Raw genomic sequence first — 20522 nt, forward strand, 5'->3', positions numbered from 1 at the left:
TAAAATAAAAAATAAAATACTAAGTGCAGCCAGGCGGTGGTGGTGCACACCTCTAATCCCAGCACTCAGGAGGCTGAGGCAGATGGATCTCTGTGAGTTCAAGGCCAGCCTGGTCCACAGAGCTAGTTACAGGACAGTCGGGGCTACACAGAGAAATGTGTCTCGAAAAAACATAAAACAAAATAAAATAAAATGCTAAGTGCTCATTTGTAAATGACCTTCTTGGAACTTACTTCCAGCTGGTGTGGTAGTTTATACTTTAACCCCAGCACTCTGGTGTCTGAGGTAGGATTATCAAGGTCAAGGCCAGCCTGGGCAACACTATGTGAGACCCTGTCTAAAAAACAAAACTAAAACCACCTTACTTCCATAATTCCTCTTAACTATACTTGTTTAGTTCCAACATCCTGTCATATTAGTATAGAACAACTTTCCAGGCAAGAGAAATTCACATGTGAAGTCAATTATTTTTCCTAGCTTATATGGAAAAGGGTAATACTGGAGGAAACAAAATATATTAGTTGCCATGTCAATAAAATTCCTCCTCTTGCAAAGTTTCATAATATAAAAAAATTAGATTTGGAATTTATTACAGTAATTCCATGCAAATACAGGCCACAATTGAATGTTATCTAAACCTATTACAAATTTATCTAGGCTATCTAAAGGGAAATGCACTTTTAACAGAGAAACACATTTAAATCCAAATATTAAGGCATCATAAAAAATAAACATCTTAAATAATTCACAAATTTTTCAAGAAATGAAACTGAAAATCTCTGGTTTCACATATTTTCATGTAGAAAAAAATGTCAATAAAGCAGGATGTATTGGTGTACACTTGTAATCTCAACACTTGTCTGAGATCTGAGGTATACAGTAAGAGCCTGTATCAAAAAACAAACAAACCAACAAACAGAACCACAAAAACTCCAGGTTAGCCTGTAATCCCAGAAGTCACAAACAAGCCTCAGGGTCCATGAAACATATGTGATAAATTACATTTTAATTCAACTCATTTGAGCACTAAGTTTTCTTTGAAGTGTTGGATTTCCCCACATGCTTACAGGTTTGAAATGCTGGCTTTAGATGTGGAATCAGCCTATCAGTTTTCGAGCCATATCTATCCCTATGTCACTGTTTCTTACAATCTTTTTCCTCCAGGTGCATGGATCAAACCCAGGCTTCGTATATGCTAGGCAAGTGTTCTACCGCTGAACCACATCCCTAGCCCATTTTTCTAATAATCTTAAAACTCCTAGCTGGGCGTTGGTGGCGCACGCCATTAATTCCAGCACTCGGGAGGCAGAGGCAGGACAGCCTCCAAAACACTACAGAGAAACCCTGTCTGGAAAAACAAAAACAAAATAACAAAAAACAAAAAACCTCCTTTGAAAATATAGAAACTATTCTTAGTACAACTCTGTAAAAACAGGCCACAACTAGATTTGCCCTTGATCATGCTACCCAGAAGTCCAGCTTTTACACTGTATCTTTTTGTTACCGTACCAACTACACTATTTTCTTTCTTCCATCCTTTGTCCAGTATAACCTTGGTGAAGCCTTTTGAGCATGTCCTTACCTGTTCCCCTCTATATAGCACACTGTGCAATAGTGTATCACCAATATTATACTTACCGTCTGGACTTTGCTCTCTACCCACCACCCATGAACGTCCATGAAGGCAGACATTTATTGTTTTGCACTGTACGGCAACAGTTCCAGGAATAATAGGCCCTCAATAAAATCAATCTACCCTCAAACTTATACAACAGATGCCACAAAGGAAGTGTGTACTCTATGTGAAATAATCCAACAGATTTAAAAAAAATGCTCAAAGACAAAACTGACAAGTAATTTAAAGTTGTTTAAATAATCATAAGACATTTTAAATAAAGGGAGGGTGTTAAAAGTTAAAGTATTTTTGCTAGGTTTGTCTCAGGACTACAAAAATCAAAACTAATCTGGACTACATATTAAAACTGCATCAAAATGAAAAATTTAAGTACTTCTTACCATCCCAGGAAGAGACCTTGGTTCTTAGTCTAATCTCTTGAAGCATACCATCACTTTAGCTATAATAAACAAATTTCAATTATAATTCCCAAGTGCCTCTACAGACCAGTTCTACTTTCTTTGATCTTATCCACAAGTGTTCCCTGCCAGTTCAACTAGTTTGACAGCTTTAAAGTTTGGCAAAGCAACAAGTAACTTTGCTTGGTTTTTTCGCTCCTCACAAAATATAAACTTCTGAGTACTATCACTTCTTCTGTCCACCATTTGATAAAACAAGCAAAATGCTACTCTATTGATAGCTAGGCTCCAAATATGTTATGCTGTGAGTACTCTATTGAGGCTAGGCTCCAAATATGTTATGCTGTGAGTAATCTGATGTGAAAAACACTAAAAATTGCTAAGAGACAAGACTTATCTGACTACAAGCTGCAGAGGGAGAGAACATGATGAATAACTGAAATGTAGAAGGTGAATATCACTATTCAGACTATACAGTGGCTCAATTTCTGCCTAAAGTATTACAAACCATTAGAAAATATTTTTCTACTGCTACCACTGAAAAGCTGACCATGGGCATTTCAGTAAGTCACAGTAACAGATATACTAGAAGTATCAGTATGAGCCTTATTAGCTAGTTAGCTACAACAGGATCTCATACAGACCAGGCTGACCTCAAACTTCTGATCCTCCTACCTCCATCTCTCAAAAAAAACTTGACAGGCTAGTATAGAGAATGCTTACAAGAATATTTAAATGATTTTAAGCTATTCATCCACAATTTTACCTTTCACATGGCTATAATTATCAAACAAGCAACTTTGAACTTTAAAAGAATTTTTGAATCCAACTCTATTAAAGATTAAGACAACTAAAAAAAGAAAAAACTCTGCAAGCCAGTTCCTTACAAACACAATTTTGTCCTTTCAAAATGCTAAGACTGTACTTTGAAAAACTAAAGATAGTACCCTGCAGTGGAGATGGCTTATAACCCTAACTACTTTAGGAGGATGAAGCAAGGATCACAAGTTCACAGTCCACCTGAGCTACTAAGCAAGTCCCTATCTCAAAATGAAAACTACAGCAAAAAGAGTCAAGGATCCAGCCAGCACGTGGTGGAACACTTGCCTATTGAATTTTCAAGACATGGTTTCGCTATGAAACAGTCCTCAAACTCACAGAGATCCGCCTGCCTCTGCCTCCCCAGTGCTGGGATTAAAGGTGTGTGCCACCAAGCCTAGTCTTTACATGGGGAAGGGGAGACCTAAATACACTCAGTTGTAACAAAACAAGGTTTGGTGAAATTGAAACATTAAACACCTTAAACAGCTACTATTTAGGGGGAAATTTTTTTTATCTTTTATAAGTCAGGTGAGTCTCAAGATCACTTTTTACCATATATCCTGGAGAATAACAACCCCAAGATACCAGTACATCCCACTATCTACTCCAAGTAACATAACGTGAGAAACTGCACTGTGTAATTCCTTTATTTTCTGCATGTTAGTGCTTCAGCAACACTACAACCATAAAGAACAATTCCAAGTACTGCACTTTTTAGCTGGGGGAGGGGAATCACAGTCTACAGACTCATTTACTTATATTAGACAAGATTAACCTCATTCAGAACTTAGCAAGTTTATAAATTCACACAAATACAGAAATTGATGCAATTAAACAAAATCTTTAGGACCTTATTTTTTTTTTAATTCTTCCATTATAACTTTTTCTGCAGGCTGTAATTTCCTGCTTCATAATCACCAATGGTTATGGTTCAATTTAACTACATCAATTATAAACCTTTTATATATATACTCTTAAAGAAATGTAAGTGAAAATTACAGTTTCTTTCCAAAAGGTTTAGGGTTTTTCAAATTTCAAATGTTCCCCCGCCCCACCCTTTTCAGACATTTCAAATAAACTAAAAATAACCCATCTCACCTGCAACATTCAGTAATAGCAATCACTTGTATAAAATTTTAACTATGCCCCCAGTTATTTTAAGACACACAAAAAAATGGCTGTCTACCAATCTGTCTGTCACAAGTTAGAATACTACATTTAAGAATCAACATGAGGGTTTCAAGTTTCCTCCAGTTTAGGCATTTATACCTTTGTGCTTATTTTGTTTCAGGATGTTACTATAGCATTGACATTTGTATAACCATATTTATGTACCTTAAAATGTAATCATTTAAAACACTAAGAATTACATTTATGGTGGAGCTTTGGAATTTTAAAAAGCAACTCTAATGTTCTTAAATATATGAATCAGCCTCATTTCTAGAGATATTTTTTATTAATGTGAAACTGAGAACTTTAGGCTTCAGTTGCATCTTGATTTCAAAATCCCTCTGCACCAGTAGGAGCCTACAACATAGCACCTTTTCTCATCTGCTTTAAGTTAGTTTTACTTACAGCTCATTTTTGTATAGCCTTCTGTTTCTCATACATCTTTGGTAAAAGCTCCGTTATACAATATGGCCAAAACATGAAGGACCAATACTGTCCAACTATACCATGATATCCGTCTTGGTTTTGTTTCAGACACCCTCATAAGCAGAACCATTCCACCTTTTCCTGTATACTGCCCTTGCAGTCTACATTTCTGAGATTCCCTAAGTTTCATTCCTTGAGGATCACTACATTAATCCTTAAGGCTACACAAGAACCAGATGCTGCTTCACAATTCTGAATCAACATTAACATTTGGTTCAAAATATCACCATAGTGGTCTCAATCTAGTAAACTGGTCCTAACGAGCTCATCTTGTTAAGATCTGGGTATCACCAGAGAGCACAACGCTTACCCTTAAAGAAAGATAAATTTACATTCATCGTCATCTGTAGGTTCTTTCTCGTCAGTCTAATCACTCATTTAGCACATTTCCTTTCTTAAAGGATACTGTACGACCGAACCAACAGGATTTCTATTTGCATGAGTTAATCCTACAACCAAGCAAAACTAAATACCTTTTTTAAATAAAACATCTTTTCCAGTGTTTTAATTAATGGAGATGTAGATCACTCTTTTATTAAAAAAAATGTCAGATATCTTCAGTTTGATCAGTTGCTGTAACGTGAAAACAGGAATGTGAAATTTTTTTCCAGCTAGGAAAAGGTGCATATAATTTTTGACTTTTTAAATGTTTTATTAGTGAACAAAGTAAATATTTAGTAATTTTAAAGCTACTCGTCTTAAGAGATTTGAAACAAGGTAACACATGCCGATTTTGCCAGAAAGCCACTTAAAATATCTACAAATATTTCATCTGTGTGGCATACACCAATATTGCTCCATTTTCTGGGAAGTCTATTTTTAAAGATAAGAAGACAGGGAAATAGCAATGTTACCAACTTCGCAGTTTAAAAGATCTGCACCCATGTAGAGGCGAGTTGTTTTATGCAGCGTAAGTTAGCTATGGTAAGGGAACTTGAGTTTTCCTCCTACTCATGCACTTTAATAGCTGACACTTCAAGAGATTTCTTACATTACCTGTTTCACACACTGGTGTGCAACTGGAACATTACACTGGTATTACTCATTATTTTGCCACTGTGGGCTAAGTTCACCGTACTGGTCTTGGATATAAAAGGTCACATTTGAAATTGCTAAAGTTAGCGCTAACAAGAAGGGGGGAAGGCCTTAAATATAAAAGACAAACGGCAGTTTGATTAAGCAATAATTTTCAGTTTACTAGATGAAACAGACTTGCAACATAGTCTGCATGAATGCAAAATAAGCCATCTACAGCAAGTGATAAGAAACTGGGCAAAAAGGAAAAAAAGCATACATTGGGGGGAAAAAAGATTCTCTCGACATAAAAAAATCAAACCATTATTATAAAGGATTTTACCAAGAGCTGCTATTACCCCACCCCGTTTGCTGGAAGTCACAAGAGCATCTAGCACTGTATTCGTGTCAAATATCAGATCAGAGCATCCTAAAGCAAAGCCAAAAAAAAACCAAAAAAAAGGAAACAAAGGAAACCCCAACCCCACTAAACCGTAGAACAGTAACTCCAGAGTTCAGATTCAAAAAAGAAAGTGGCAATTGAGAGAGGTTGATGGTGGTGGTGATAATCCTATGAATGGGTTTTTGATTTCTCTCCTTCCGGGGGATGGGTGGAGGATGCTCATTAGGATTTGTAGTTAGAGGTTAACCATGTGAGCCCCTCATAGAGTCCGTCCCCGGAGGTGGCACAGGAGGGCTGCACATACCAGTTCCTGTCCCGAATCCGGGTCAGGCCCAGTTTCTCCTGGATCTCATGGGGTTTCATGGCATCGGGCAGGTCCTGCTTGTTGGCGAAGATGAGGATTATGGCGTCCCTCATCTCCCGGTCATTGATAATGCGGTGCAGCTCCTGGCGGGCCTCGTCGATGCGGTCGCGGTCGGCGCAGTCCACCACGAAGATCAGGCCCTGGGTCCCGGTGTAGTAATGCCGCCAGAGCGGCCGGATCTTGTCCTGGCCGCCCACGTCCCACACGTTGAACTTGACGTTTTTGTAAGTCACCGTCTCCACGTTGAACCCCACCGTGGGAATGGTGGTCACAGACTGGCCCAGCTTCAACTTGTACAGGATCGTGGTCTTGCCGGCCGCGTCCAGACCCAGCATGAGGATCCGCATTTCCTTGTTCCCGAAGATCTTGGATAGCACCTTCCCCATCGCGTCGGAGGAGCCGGGGCCGGGGGCATTCAGGTGTCCCGGGTCCCCTCAGCCGACAACGCCGCCGCCGACAACGCCGCGAGATCGAATCGAAGCCGCCCCGCCGCGAGGACGCCCTGCGGCCTGCGCGAAGCTGCCTGCTAAGGGGCAGGGGCCCGGCCCGCGCTCACTCGGGCATCGCCCGCCGCCCGGGCCCTGCGTCTGCGCCGGGAGAGCCGCCGCCCTGCTTAGGCGAGGCGCGGCCGGCCCGGAACTGCCCTTCCCCCCGCAGGCGCCGCGCGAGCGAGCGAGCGAGCGCCGCCGACAGCAGCTCCTCCGCCGCCGCCTCGGCACGCGGCGGGCCAACCGCGGCCCTCCCGCCGGCCCGCGAGCACCGGGCTCGGCACCGACCCGGGTCACCCGACGAGGAGCGCGGCTCCGCGCCCCGTCAGGTCATGGATCCTCGCGGGAACTCGGTGCTGCCTGCAGGGATACAGAGAAGAGGGAAGGGGAGTTACCGCCGGGACTCCGAGGGTGCGGGGGCCGACGCGGCCCGCCAACCGGGGATCGGCCCGTGAGGTTACCTCCAGCCGCCGCCCCAAGCGCGGGATCCCTCCGGCCTCCACCTCCTCCTCCCAGCTCTGCCGCCGCCGCCGCTGCCGCCGGAAAAGGCGCCGAGGAAACCGCCTCACTTCCCCTCCCGACTGCGCGTGCGCAACTCGGGCCGACCGTTCGGAAGAGCGCGACCTCTGTAAGGAGAGTGGCCCGCGCGCCTGACGTCACGGGCGCCACGCGCCGGGGGCGGGGCTACGGCGGCTCGCAGGACCCAGGGAGGCGCCGCGCGGAAGCCGCCGGCGCGGGGTTGGCCGCGCGCCCACCTGTCGCTCTCCGAGGGTCTCCCCGGTTTTCCTCCTCCGCCACTCGAAGGCGGGGGAGCCAAACCGCTTGTGGGGAGGGGGGGCTTCGTCGGCGCTCGAGACCAACGCCCCCACCTACGCCGCCGAGCCTTGTTCCCAGACTCCCCGCGCGAGGTCCCTCCCGCGCGCCCCAGCCGTCCAGCGCCCCGGTCTCCTTGTTACCCCGTCGCCTCCCGACTTCCTCCAGTTTCCTGGAAGACACGTGGGAGACCGGTGTGCCACAGAATCCGTCAGCCAAAGTGGCCCGCACTTCTCCTAGCCTTGGGTTTGCCCCCAAACCCTGCTTAGGAACGGTTAAACCCGTTCTCTTTGTAAGTCTCGCCAGAACCACCCGCATGTCTCAGGAAAAGAGTATCAGGGCCGACGAGAATGAGGACCTGTGCCCCATCCCCGGGACACGTACGCTGAAAGGAGAAAACTCCCATAAGTTGACCTCTGGGCTCCAGGAACAATAAGGAAACCTATTTGGGTTTTCGTTTTTTGATGTTTTAAATACTTTTTCACTTAGTGTGCGTGTGCGCAAGAGAGGTCAGAGGACGACTTGCCAGAGTCAATTCTCCTTCCACCATGCGGGTCCCAGCTATCAAACTCAGGTCATCAAGCTTGGCAGCCAGCACCTTCACCTGCTAAGACAGCTTGCTGGTCCCGGAAACCTTTTTGTATTAAGTGGATAGTGTTAGGATTAGAATAAGGTGAAACTTTAAATATCAAATAAGGGCAAAATTAAATGCAAGGGGAGAAAAAAAAGTTGTTACAACAGCGTATGATAAAATAGTGTTTCTGTTTTATAACTTTGGAAAATTTGAAACCACCAGCGACCATGCATGGTGGCTCACGCCTATCCCCGAACTGATGAGAGTGAGGCCTAAGACTGTCACCATTTGACACGTGATACATTTAATGTTTAATTCAGTCTGGAACCCAGGCTGGCCTTCCATTCACTGCGTGTAGCTCAGGATGTTCTTGAAATGATTATTCTCCACCTCCCAGGATAGGGGGTGGGATTACAGGTATGACCCCAGTTATGGAACCACTGGGACTTGAAATCACACCAGGCTTTTTACTTGGGTGCTGACTGAAGATTTGAACTCTGGTGTTTATGCTTAGAGAGCAAGTGCTTTTTATCCACAGTCATCTCCCCAGCCCCAATAATAAACTATTAAAGAAGAATTGGGATACAAAACAACAGTGGCCGGAACATAACTTCGTATATCGTGCTATTTTCTAAAAACATGTCAATTTGGGGGCTGGTTGAGATGGCACTTGCCACCCACTCCTGACTTGAATTCAATCCTTGAGATTCACATGGTAGAAGGAGACCTTATTCCTACAAGTTGTCCTCTGAACTCCTTGGTGCACGCACATGCGAGCGGGTACCGAGTAAGACGTATTTTTAAAAATTTAAGGTGGCATATGCCTCTGACCCCAGGACTCGGGAGGCACACGCTGATGATTAGCTGAGGCCAGCCTGGTCTGCAGACCAAGCTCCAGGACAGCCAAGGTTACATAGTGTGACCTTGGTTTAAAAAAAAAAAAGTTAAGCTAAGTGCTAATATAATCAAAACACTTCCAAGTAGTAACAATTTAGGAAACTACTAAACCATACTATAGATGAAACATTTTATTTTCTTGATTCCTTCTAGGGAATAATTTTTACATGAATTTTTTATTACCATATCAGTGATACATAACAATCAGTCTAATTTTGACATTTTCAAATATGTATATTTTCCAACCAAACTCACCCTCAGTTACCTTCTTTTAATCCCCTTTACACTGACTTCCTTTTTCCAACTAGACCCCCTTCTACTTTCTTGCCTTTTTTTTAAGTTTGTGTGTGTGTGTGTGTGTGTGTGTGTGTGTGTGTGTGTGTGTGTGTGTGACACAGTGAGTTTCATTAGGGTTGTTTACAGCAACATGGGCACTTTACCAGTGGCTACAAACCATTAAAACACGCCTCTCCCGTTTCAACTGTTAATTTCATATAAAGTTGGAAGAAGAGAGATACAAGAGCCTCTCCCCACCTCCATGACAGAGTATTAACAGACCCAGTCTCATGTAGGTAGGGAATTGTGGCCGTTTACAGAGCCGTTCAAGAGTTCGGAGTTGAAGAGTGCCAACAGCCATGCCATGCCATACTTGGAACTCTATCCTATCCTCTCCCTCTCCTTCCCAGGACGTTAGATTCTTCCATGACATTCTCTGCGCCTTGGAGGAGGTAAAACAGATGTACTGTTTATGACTTGTCACTCACAGTCTTTGTGAGTCTGCAGTCACTGTTGCCCACTGCAGAGAGAAGCTTCTCTGACCAAAGCTGACCACACTAAGAAGACAGTTTGATAGGTACATCAGGTCTACTTAACACCAGCGTAGCTTTCCCAGTGGGGCCCAGGACCTCCCCAGCCATATCCTTTGGGCCGGGTTTACAGTATCAGGCACGAATTCCCTCCTGTGGAGCAGGCACGAATTCCAATCAGACAGTTGGTTACTCTCCTAACAGAAACGCCACTGTTGGCACCAGTGGGCTCATCTTGCCTGGTCAGTCAGTATTGTTACACAAAGGATTCACAGCCCAGGAAGCATGTGGATGACAATTCTCCCCCAGCACCCTACTAAGCACTACTAATACCTTAAGGGCTGGCCACAAGGAGGCGGCTTCCTGCCTAGTTTCAATTTAATTTCCTTTTGTGCCATGACCAGGATATGTGGCATTTCCAGCAACTGAGTCTTACCATCTACCGTCTTACACCATCGCAGCAGGACGACTTTTTGCTCTTATCTATAACACAGCCATTTGACCAACCTCTCCCTCCCCTCCTGCTCGCCCCGTTGTTGGTAATGACCATTCTACTCTCCATTTCTATAAACTCAACTTTTTATACTACATTTACAAGAGTGACATGAAGTAGTACTTGTTCTTCTGTGCCTGTAAAAATGGAAACCATTTTTTAAGTAAAATTTAAAACCAGGAGTGGTGGCTAAAACTTGTTATTCCAGTATTTGGGAGGTGAAGGCAGGAAGACCACTGCAAACCCAAAGCCAATCTAGGCAAAGTGTCTCAGAAACAACAAAGAAAACTCAGCTTGCATCCATTTCATCACAGCACAGGGACAGAGGAGGCAGATCTATGCGAGTTCAAGGCCAGCTTGCTTTACTTACAGAGTTCCAGCCAGGGTTATATAGTGAGATTCTGTCTCAGGGGGGAAAAAAATCAAACACATTTCAATTTTGAAAGTAATATTCCCATTCAGTGAAATAGTTTATGAGCAAATTAGCATTTGTACCTATGTTTTGTTACTCGTGTTGCCATTTTTATTCCTGCAGGACTGAGGATTGAACTCTGGGCTCATAACCCTGGTAGAACATGGTAGCATTCTACACTAAGCTATAGACTCTCCATAGTTGTCCAGGCTGGCCTTGAACTTACAGCAATCTTTCTGCCTCTTCCCACCGATAACATTTGTGTTTATGAAGCGAAATATTATGTTTCTCTGCTGGTACTGTTTTATGAATTTATTTTAAACAGAAACAAATTAAATATAAACTAAAGAAAACTTGGAGACAAATGCCTATAATCCCAGCACTGGGGAGACTGAGGCAGGAAGGATTGCTCAAGGTGGTGTTGAACTTGCCATCCTCTGCCTTAGTGCAACAGGGTGATGGTACACCCAATTTAAAAGACTTTTTAATGAACAAAAACAGTAAAAATTGAGACTCGACATGAAATGGACAATGTACTTCTCCTGTCAGCTCTCTGAGCAGCTCCGTGGCAGTCAGCGAGAACAAATGTCTGATGGAGGAGGCAGTCCCTTGGCATGATGGGAAAGCTCCAGCTATGTTCATTATCAGAAACATTGGAAAATCAGTAGCCACAAGGACTCGAGGAACCTAAGCTGCATCGGATGGCCTCACGGGCCTTGTGCTCGAGGTGAGCTTTGCTGATTTACAGAATAATAAAAATTGCATTTAGAAAATTTAAGGTAATTACTGAAGATGTTCAGGGCTAAAATCATCTAACTTCTATGGCATGGATCTTATCCTGGACAAAATGTGTCCTGTGGTCAAAAAATGGCAGTCCATGGTTGAAGCTCACGTTGACATCAAGATTGATGGTTATGTGTTCCATCTGTGTTGCACTAGTTTCCCTAAAACCAGAAGCAAGCAGATACACAAAAGTCCTGTGCAGCAGCATCACCAGGTCCACCAGATCTGGAAGAAGATGATGGAAGTCATCACCTGAGAAGTGTGGACAAATGACTGGAAGGAAGTGGTTATTAAATTATTTCCAGACAACACTGGGAAAGGCGTAGGAAGGGCTTGCTATTCCAGTTATCCATTTCACAGTATCTTTGTTAGAAAAGTAAAAATGCTGAGGAAAACCAAGTTTGAATTGAGAAAATTCATGGAGCTCCTTGGTGAAGGTTCTGGAAAAACTACTGGTGATAAAGTTGAGTGAACTAATGCATAGGAACCTCTAGTCCTAGAATCAGTACTCCAAGAATCTGTTTAAAATCCAGACTTTTAATAGGGACAAATAAAAAGTCCTATTTGTGAGAGGAAAAAAAAAGAAAAAAATCATTTTCATGTGTAAGTATTCTTTGGTAACTTTAATGGATTCTTTTTTGAGGCAGAGTCTCTTGTAACCCAGCCTGACTTTGAACCCCTTACCCTCCTGATGCCACCTCCCAAGTGCTGAGATTCAAGGCATGATGCTGAGCCCACCTATAATATCCTTTAATGACTGCCCAGCTCTTCTTGGCTTACTTGAATGATTTACTCATTATTGATTATCAATTTCTCTATTCCTGTCAGGGAAAAAAAATCTCCTTTCCATGAATCAAGCAATCTCTCTTCTTCTTAACACTTGAAGAAGCTGAGGCATAGAAAAGGGTGAGCAAGTTCTTAAGATCGGTATATGAGCCAGGCGGTGGTGGTGCAGCCTTTGTTCCCAGTGCTCGGGAGGCAGAGGCAAGTGGATCTCTGAGCTCAAGGCCAGCCTGGTCTACAGAGTGAGTTCCAGGACAACCTCCAAAACAATACAGAGAAGCCCTGTCTCAAAAAAAAAATTCTGTGAAGTTTGAATGCCATCTACTATCCCTCATCCCTAAAATTATATACCTCTACACACATCTTTTGCATAGTGTAATCTGAGAATGAAGTATAATCTATCAAGGTAGAGCTGTCAGACAAAAACTTAAATCTTTCTGAAATGCTTTTACTTATATAAAATTCTGAAATTGTCATTGATACTTGTCATTGTACTTTGTTCATAACCCCACCCCATTTTCCTTCCATATCGCCATTCACCATTTCTGAGATGCTTTTCTTTTCTTTCTTTCTTTTTTTTTTTTTGAGACAGTGTCTCACTATGTAGCCTTAGGTGGAACTTACTCTGTAGATCAATGTGGCCTCCAACTCATAGAGATCCACATGTCTCTGCCTCCTTTTTGAGATCCTTAAAGGTATTTTGACTGCACAAGAATGACTCTAGCAAAGTCTTCTAGTAATGGGGGATATGGAGCCCAAACTGGCCATCTTCTATAACCAGGCAAGGCTTCTAACAGTGGGACTAGGACATCAACCCAGCCACAAAACCCTCACCCTACAATCTTTCCCACCTGCCAGATGTGCTGGGGTAATGGTGGTGCAGAACTTGCGGGAGTGGCAAACCAATGCCTGGTCCAGCTTGAGGCCCACACCACGAGAAGGAGTCCATGCCTGACACTGTGAGGATGGCCAGGAACCAGAGGCAGGACATCCCAGAGATCCAGGCTAAAACCAAACATGACTGGCAAAAATAAAGTCAATGATATTATTCCTAATGATACTCTGTTATACTCATAACAGAGTCATATCGGTGACTAGCCCAGTTGCCATCAGAGGAGCATCACCCAGCAACTGATGGCAGTAGATGCAGAGAGCCACAGCCAAACACTAGGGGAAGCCAGAGGAACCCCACAGAAGGTGGGGAGGAAGAGCTGTAGGAGCTAGAGGGGTGGAGAGTACCACAAGAATATGGCCCACAGAATCAACTCCAGAGACTGGTGTGACAAACGTGGACCATGTAGGAGTTAGATCCTCTGGATATACCTGGTGGTTGTGGAACTCCCAACAGTGGAAGGGGGTGGGTGTCTCTGGCTCTTTTGCCTGAGATTGGGACCCTTTTCCTCCTCCTGGGTTGCCTCATCCAGCCTTGATATGAAGGTTTGTGCCTGTAACTTATGCTGTGTACAGTTGAGAGGCCTGCTCTTTTTCTTTTTTTTTTTTTTTTTTTAGGGGAACAGAGGAGGGATGGATCTGGGGAAGAGGGGATACTGTGGTCAGGAAATAACTTTTTGAGGTATTTTGACAACATACCATGATTGTCTTAATTATTAATAGAACAAGAATCAACTAGTCAGTGCCAGTAAAAGAAGGGACTCAGGTCAGGCATGATGCGCTCCTGTCATCCAGCATTCGAGAAGCCAACGAAACAAGATCTTGAGTTCAGAGCCTGCCTGAGCAACATAGTGGGACTCTATCTCAGAAAAATAAAAAAGTAGAGGTGAGAGGCTAGAGATGTGCTCATTGGGAACTGTCATTATTATTACTATTATCATTATTATTGAGACAGGGTGTCTCTTCATAGCCCTGGCTGTCCTGGAGCACACTATCACCATGTAGACCTGAGTGGCCTCCAATTCACAGATATAAATGCTGGGACTAAAGGTATGTACCACCACTCCAGACCAGTAACTGCCTTAACCTATAGGAAACCAAGAAATCGATCCCTAGTAGCCCACAGAGACAAGAACTGTGTAGTGGTGCATGCCTGTAACCATACCACTCTAGAGGAAGAGACAGGAAGAGCAAAAGTTCAAAGGTGAGAGGGAGATGGGGGGAGGTGATAGAATATTTAGTAACATAACATTATCATCGGCAGAGTTCATGCTGAAGAAACTCAAAATTGAGTTAGCAAAAAGAAAATCTCATTTTTTGAAAGCGAATTTATAAGTTTGTGTTGGGTCCATTCATAGCTACCCTGGGCTACAAGCCTCCCTCTGGCTGCATGCTAGACACACCTGCTAAACTAAACTTCCCTATGGACCTGTGATCATTTAACTACCCAGTGAGTAAAAGTCTCTCCTGGTCGGCTTATTCCCAAATTAGGAGGAAGTGAAGATGAAGACAAGCAAATAAACCTCTCTGCTGCCTTCGTGTCCCATGGGATTGGTGTGGGTTAGTTACGCTCAGCCAATTAACTAATCAGATCACTCTTCCAAGATCTGAATTTTGAAAGGTTGAAAGTTCCGAAGTTTTAGCTGGATGTGCATGCCTCTACTCCAGCACTGCAGAGCAGTAGCAGATGGACTTCTTTGAGTTCAAGGCTAGCATAGTCTACGTAGTGAGTTCCAGACTAGCCAGGGCTATATAGTGAGATCCTGTTTCAATCAGAAATTTGACTTTTTAAAATCAGAAAAATAGTTTTTTTGGTTTTTGGAGACAGGGTTTCTCAGTATTGTTCTGGAGGCTGTCCTGGAACTCACGCTGTAGACTAGGCTGGCCTCGAACTCACAAAGATCCCCCTTCCTCTGCCTCCCGAGTGCTGGGATTAAAGGCGTGCACCACCAACACCCGGCCAGAAGAATAGTTTTAAGGTAAAACAAGACTATTATTGACACAGATTGCACTCAGTTGATGATCTTGGGTTATTTTTAGAGAACAGAGAGGCTCAGTCATTCAGGCTGTTTAATTAAATATTTCAAATTTAATAATTAAGCCATAAAACAACACAGCATGCAGCATTTGTGGTGACAGTTGTTGGACCTGTATTATAATAAGCTCCTTGGTTGTACTATCAGATGCAATAACACAGAGGCTGCATCCTGGTACAGATGGCACCATTCAGGAGATACTCACAGGAAACCAAGACTCTTGATGGCTTGTTTCTTGACCTTCAAAGTACATTGCCATCTGACATTGTCATTTTCAAATATATTGGGCTGTCTTCATAGCTATCCTGGGACAAATGCAGATTGGACATGCTCTAGAGATTTCAATATAAAATTTTCCAACATCCAGCCAGATTTCTACTTTGTTCCGGTTTGACTTGTTTTCTCCTCTAAACATTGACTGATAATGATATATATTCAAACACTAACTTCTAGTTGGTGACACCACAATGGTACTAAACAGAGTATCTTACAAGACTAGCGCTCTGTGTTGCTCCTTTGCCTCTAGATGGAGTTTTGCATTTTATCTGCCTAATTTGATAGCTTGTAGGTTAAAGGTCAGCTTTTCAAGTGAGTCCTCCTAGTGTCTAGCTTGTGTAGGTTGTAGCCACAAGTTAGGAGAACATTCCATTCATAAGATCCAGGAAAAAAAAGAGCTAATCTTCTAAATCTCAACAAGATAGTTGGTAAACCAACAAGCTTACTAATATACAACTTAGAATAAAGTAACTTTAGTGCCGTACAATACAGTGTTGCTTTAAAGAGAGAGTGAAGATCACCATTGCAAGGGAGAGCTGGGAAAGTCAGGGATTGGGCAGAGGGAACAGCTCCAGGACAGAAGGGGAAATGCCACGGAAAACATACCCAGGGAAGTCGACTTTCTACTCCATACCCTTTGGCGGTTTTGCTCTGTAAGCACACAGAGTATGTGTACCAAGAGCAAACACTGGAGCAGCTTTGATGCCGCTCAGAACCTTTGAACCACCGGTCTGTGATTACCTGCAGTAGCTTCTACCCTGACATACAGTTCTGAACACAGTGGCCAAGATTTATGAGTGTGGAAATGGTTGTAAAATCCTAGGTAAATGTTACACTATAACCAATTTAACAACAGCTTAGCCGAGCACAATTTATGGGTCTGTTTCTATTTTGAAAAAGGAGGATTTACACCACAGTAGATTTAGAAAGACACCTATTGGATTATGTGTCCCCAAATAATAGCCCTACCACACAGCCTGTGGTGCTGAGGACTGGGTCAGTGGTGTGTGACCCTCTCTGGTGGATACTGGGGCAGCCGTTCCTGTGCAGGCTTCACCATGTGAAGGTCAGTTACCTTGTGCACTGATGGCAGTGTCCACTAGAGTCATGCCACAGAAGGGAAGCTCGGAGGATCTGGAGTAGTTTTTAAGGCTCGGCTTCATTTAAAAATCTAAGAATGGGTCTTTCTTCTGCTTACTGTATCTTATTACCACCACAAGGAAAACGGTCCTATGAATTAACATGCTGATTCTAAGTAATGACCCTGGTTGTGTAAGAAGATTGAGCTGGAACTTCATGACAGCTTTGGCCAGGTACATCTTTAACAGTGTGCTAAAATTCTAGAACCAGAACAGGTCCTGCTGCACGGACACTCAGAGGCCTTCGGGAACATCACCCCCAATGCAGAACACAGAGCAGAGTCCTGATGTCCGTTTTTCAGGCCTTCCTCAACCCAGGCATCTCTGACCACACCACTATTCTAATACCCGCTCTTCCTCCTCCCTTCCTTCTCTCTCTCTCTCTCTCTCTCTCTCTCTCTCTCTCTCTCTCTCTCTCTCTCTCTCTCTCTCTCTCTCTCTCCCCCCCTCCTGGGGATTGAACCTACCAGCATATCCCCATATTTTGTTTTTTGAGATGCGGTCTCACTAAGTAGCCCAGGCTAGCCTCAAAGTTGTGCTCTTCCTGCCTTTGCTGCCAAGAGCTAAAATTTTAGATGTGTACTATGCTTGGCACTGATCAAAATTAGTAGTGGTAATTTAGAATTAGATACAAGGAAAGACTGTGATCTGTTTCTTCTCAGCACAACCACATGCCATTCACCAGGGTCTGTGCCAAAGTCTATTCTTTGTGCTGGCGGCTACCAGGTGGCAATGAAAGTTTCATTTTTCCGGGAGACAGGAAGGAGCAGAGATGTGGAGGGAGAAGACTACACCTCTATAATTCCAGGTCCTTCCTTACTTCTGTATGTCATCCCTTGAGCTTTATAAGACAGATTATATCTTCATGTCAAATTAGCTTTCTTTTGCTAAGGTAAGCTCTAATCCACTTCTGTTACATGTTAACAGAAGTTACAGCTTTACAAAATATAGGGAAGGGAAAATATGCAGGTAAAATAATTTTAGCATCAAAACAATTGCATCGAGCTGGATGGGTAATACATGTATGTAATGCAGCACTTGGGAGGGTATGACTGAAAGACGTGTTCAAAGCCAAACTGGACTACACAGTGAGACCCTATCAGGAAGGTGGTCGGGGCAGGTATTGTGGCACAAATCTGTAATCCTAGCACTCAGGAGGCAGAAGCAGGAGGATGAAGAGTGTAAGTTCATCTTCAGTCTACATATCAAGTTCAAGACTAGCCTTTCTCTAAAAATGAAAGAATCTCAAAATTATAAACTTTATGAACTACCATCACTGTTGCTCTCTGGAACATTAATTAGAAAAGAGTTATCTTAGGCTTGCTATAAAGAGACACCATATTAACTCTTCTGAAGGAAAATAGTTAATTAGAATGGCTTACAATTTCAGAGGCCTAGTCCATTATCATTATGACAAGGAGCTTGGTGGCATACAGACAGGCATGGTGCCAGCTACATCTTGACCAGAAGGCAACAGGAAGTGAACTGTGATACTGAGAGTAGCTTGAGTATAGGAGATCTCAAAGCCCACCCCCACAGTGACACACTTCCTCCAACAAGGCCATACTTACTCCAACAAGCCTCCTAATAGTGTTTCCCCATTAGGGAGGCATTTTCTTTCAAGTCACCTCAAGAGGGAATAGGATAGACTACTGATAAGTGCAATCAATACATTTATTTTATTTTGGGATATGTATATGTGGTATGTGTACATTCTAGCTCAATTTATAAAGAACACTAAAGTGCTATGTGACCTAGTCCTTTGGCCTATCTCTGAATTGGTTTATAGAGCACTTAGAATAACTCAGTGCATTCCAGTCTAGGTGTGGTCATATATGCCTGCAGTTCCAGTACTTGAGAGGGACAGGAGGATCAGGAGTTCAAGGATAACCTCAATGACTTGTGAGTTAGAGGTCAGCCTGAGGCTCACAAGACCCTGTCTTTAAAAGGGGGGGAGGAAGAGAAAGAAAAAAGAAAGGCAGCGAGGTACACAAGAATAATCTAATACATCTTTCAGGCATAGAAGTAGTATTCTTGTTCTTGTTCTTGTTACGCAGAGTGTCACTGTGCAGTCTAAGCTGACCTAAAACCCTTGATATAGCACAAGCTGGCCTTGAACTTACCTCCTAAGTAAGTGCTGGGTTACAGATATATCACTATGTGGGGCTAGAAGTAGTTTTCTTTGTCTATCATCCTTTCTTGTGTGTGTATGTGTATGTGTATGTGTGTGTGTGTGTGTGTGTGTGAGAGAGAGAGAGAGAGAGAGAGAGAGAGAGAGAGAGAGAGAGAGAGAGAGAGAGAGAGAGAGAGAGAGAGAGAGAGAGAGAGAGAGAGAGACTCTCACTATGTAACCTTGTCTAGCCTGGAACTCAATATTTCAGTGTTTCTCAACCTGTGAGTTAAGACTATTTTGAGGGTCAATGATCCTTTCACAGGAATCACATGTCAGATATTTACATTATGATTCAGAACAGTAGCAAAATTATAGTTATAAAGTAGCAATGAAATAATTTTATGGTCATGGATCACCACAACATCAGGAACTGTATTATAGGGTCACAGCATTAGGAAGATTGAGAACCAATATATGATGTAGACCAAAATGAAACTGGCCTTGAACTCACAAGAGATCCACCTGTCTTTGTCTCCCAAGTGCTAAGATTAAAGGTATGAACTTCCATTCCTAGCCTAGAAGCAATTTTCTTAACATGGGAGAAGAAAGGGACATCACAGAATCCCTGGGGCAGTTTTTCAAATAGCATCATTAACCTTAAACAGAAAATAGTCATAAAAACAAATGCAATAAAAAAACAAAAAAAACCAAATGCAATAGACATCTAGTTCTTGGATGATGAAATGAGTATATGTGGTGATATTTTATTTATTATCTAACAAATAAAGCTTGCCTGAAGATCAGAGTGCAAAGCTAACCACACTAGCTAGCGACAGAGACCAGGCAGTGATGGCACACACCTTTAATGCCAGCAGCCACACTAGTTAGCTAAAGAGACCAGTAGTGCTGGTACACACCTTCAATCCCAGCTCTTAGGAGACAGAGGCAGACGGATCTCTGTTAGTTCAAGGCCACCCTGAGCTTCACGAAATTGATCCAGTCTAAAAGAGAAACAGAGCTCATGCAAAGGTGATCCCAGCACTTAAAGTGGCATGCCTTTAATTCCTGCACTAAGGATGTGGAGACAGGAAGGGATATGGGCAGGGAGAGGAGTATAAGGGAGGAGGAGACTGAGTTCATGGCAATCTATGCAGTCAGTCTGAGCATTCATTCTGAGGATTCATGGAGACAGGATCATCCATTTGGTCTCAGGTAGAGATAAGAGCCTTGTCTGACTGCTTTGCTTCTCTGATCTTCCAGCTTTCTCCCCCTAATATCTGACACTGGGTTTTTATTATTAATACCATTTATAATTTGTGCCACAGGTATATATTTGCAGTTCTCATTTCTAGGCAGAACCGAGAACTATAGGATCTACATACAAGACATGCGCAAGAACACACCAGGGTGACTCTCCATTAAGGAACCCATACACTTGGATAGGCCTTACTTTATATGACTCTTCGTTAAAAAGCCCACAGCCCATGCTTTCAGGTGTATCCTAATTCCATCTAGGCTCCTGTCTGTCTCTTAACTATTGTACTTAAACCTATATTAAAATATCTTCATTAAAACCCAACTCTGGGCCGGGCATTGGTGGCGCACGCCTTTAATCCCAGCACTCTGGAGGCAGAGGCAGGCGGATCTCTGTGAGTTCGAGGCCAGCCTGGTCTACAAAGTGAGTTCCAGGACAGCCTCCAAAGCCACAGAGAAACCCTGTCTCGA

The 20522-nt window shown here is 43.1% G+C and overlaps 1 protein-coding gene and 1 pseudogene across 1 annotated transcript; one reads left to right on the top strand and one right to left on the bottom strand.

Moving 5' to 3' along the window:
• Positions 1–3485: 3485 nt before the first annotated feature.
• On the bottom strand, positions 3486–7398 carry Arf6 (ADP ribosylation factor 6). The gene is made up of 2 exons (XM_021228825.2): positions 7243–7398; positions 3486–7141 (listed from the first exon to the last, which is right to left on the bottom strand). The coding sequence occupies exon 2, from the start codon at positions 6677–6679 to the stop codon at positions 6152–6154; it is 528 nt and encodes a 175-aa protein (XP_021084484.1). The 5' UTR covers positions 6680–7141; positions 7243–7398; the 3' UTR covers positions 3486–6151.
• Positions 7399–8036: 638 nt separating this feature from the next.
• Positions 8037–12153, top strand: LOC121139355 (annotated as a pseudogene).
• Positions 12154–20522: the final 8369 nt, after the last annotated feature.

The sequence above is a fragment of the Mesocricetus auratus genome, unplaced genomic scaffold (assembly GCF_017639785.1).
Source record: "Mesocricetus auratus isolate SY011 unplaced genomic scaffold, BCM_Maur_2.0 Super-Scaffold_15014, whole genome shotgun sequence".
Lineage (NCBI taxonomy): Eukaryota > Metazoa > Chordata > Mammalia > Rodentia > Cricetidae > Mesocricetus > Mesocricetus auratus.

Bases quoted from the DNA above. Each gene is read 5' to 3' on its own strand.
- Arf6 (XM_021228825.2), bottom strand. From the start codon at position 6,679: ATGGGGAAGGTGCTATCCAAGATCTTCGGGAACAAGGAAATGCGGATC.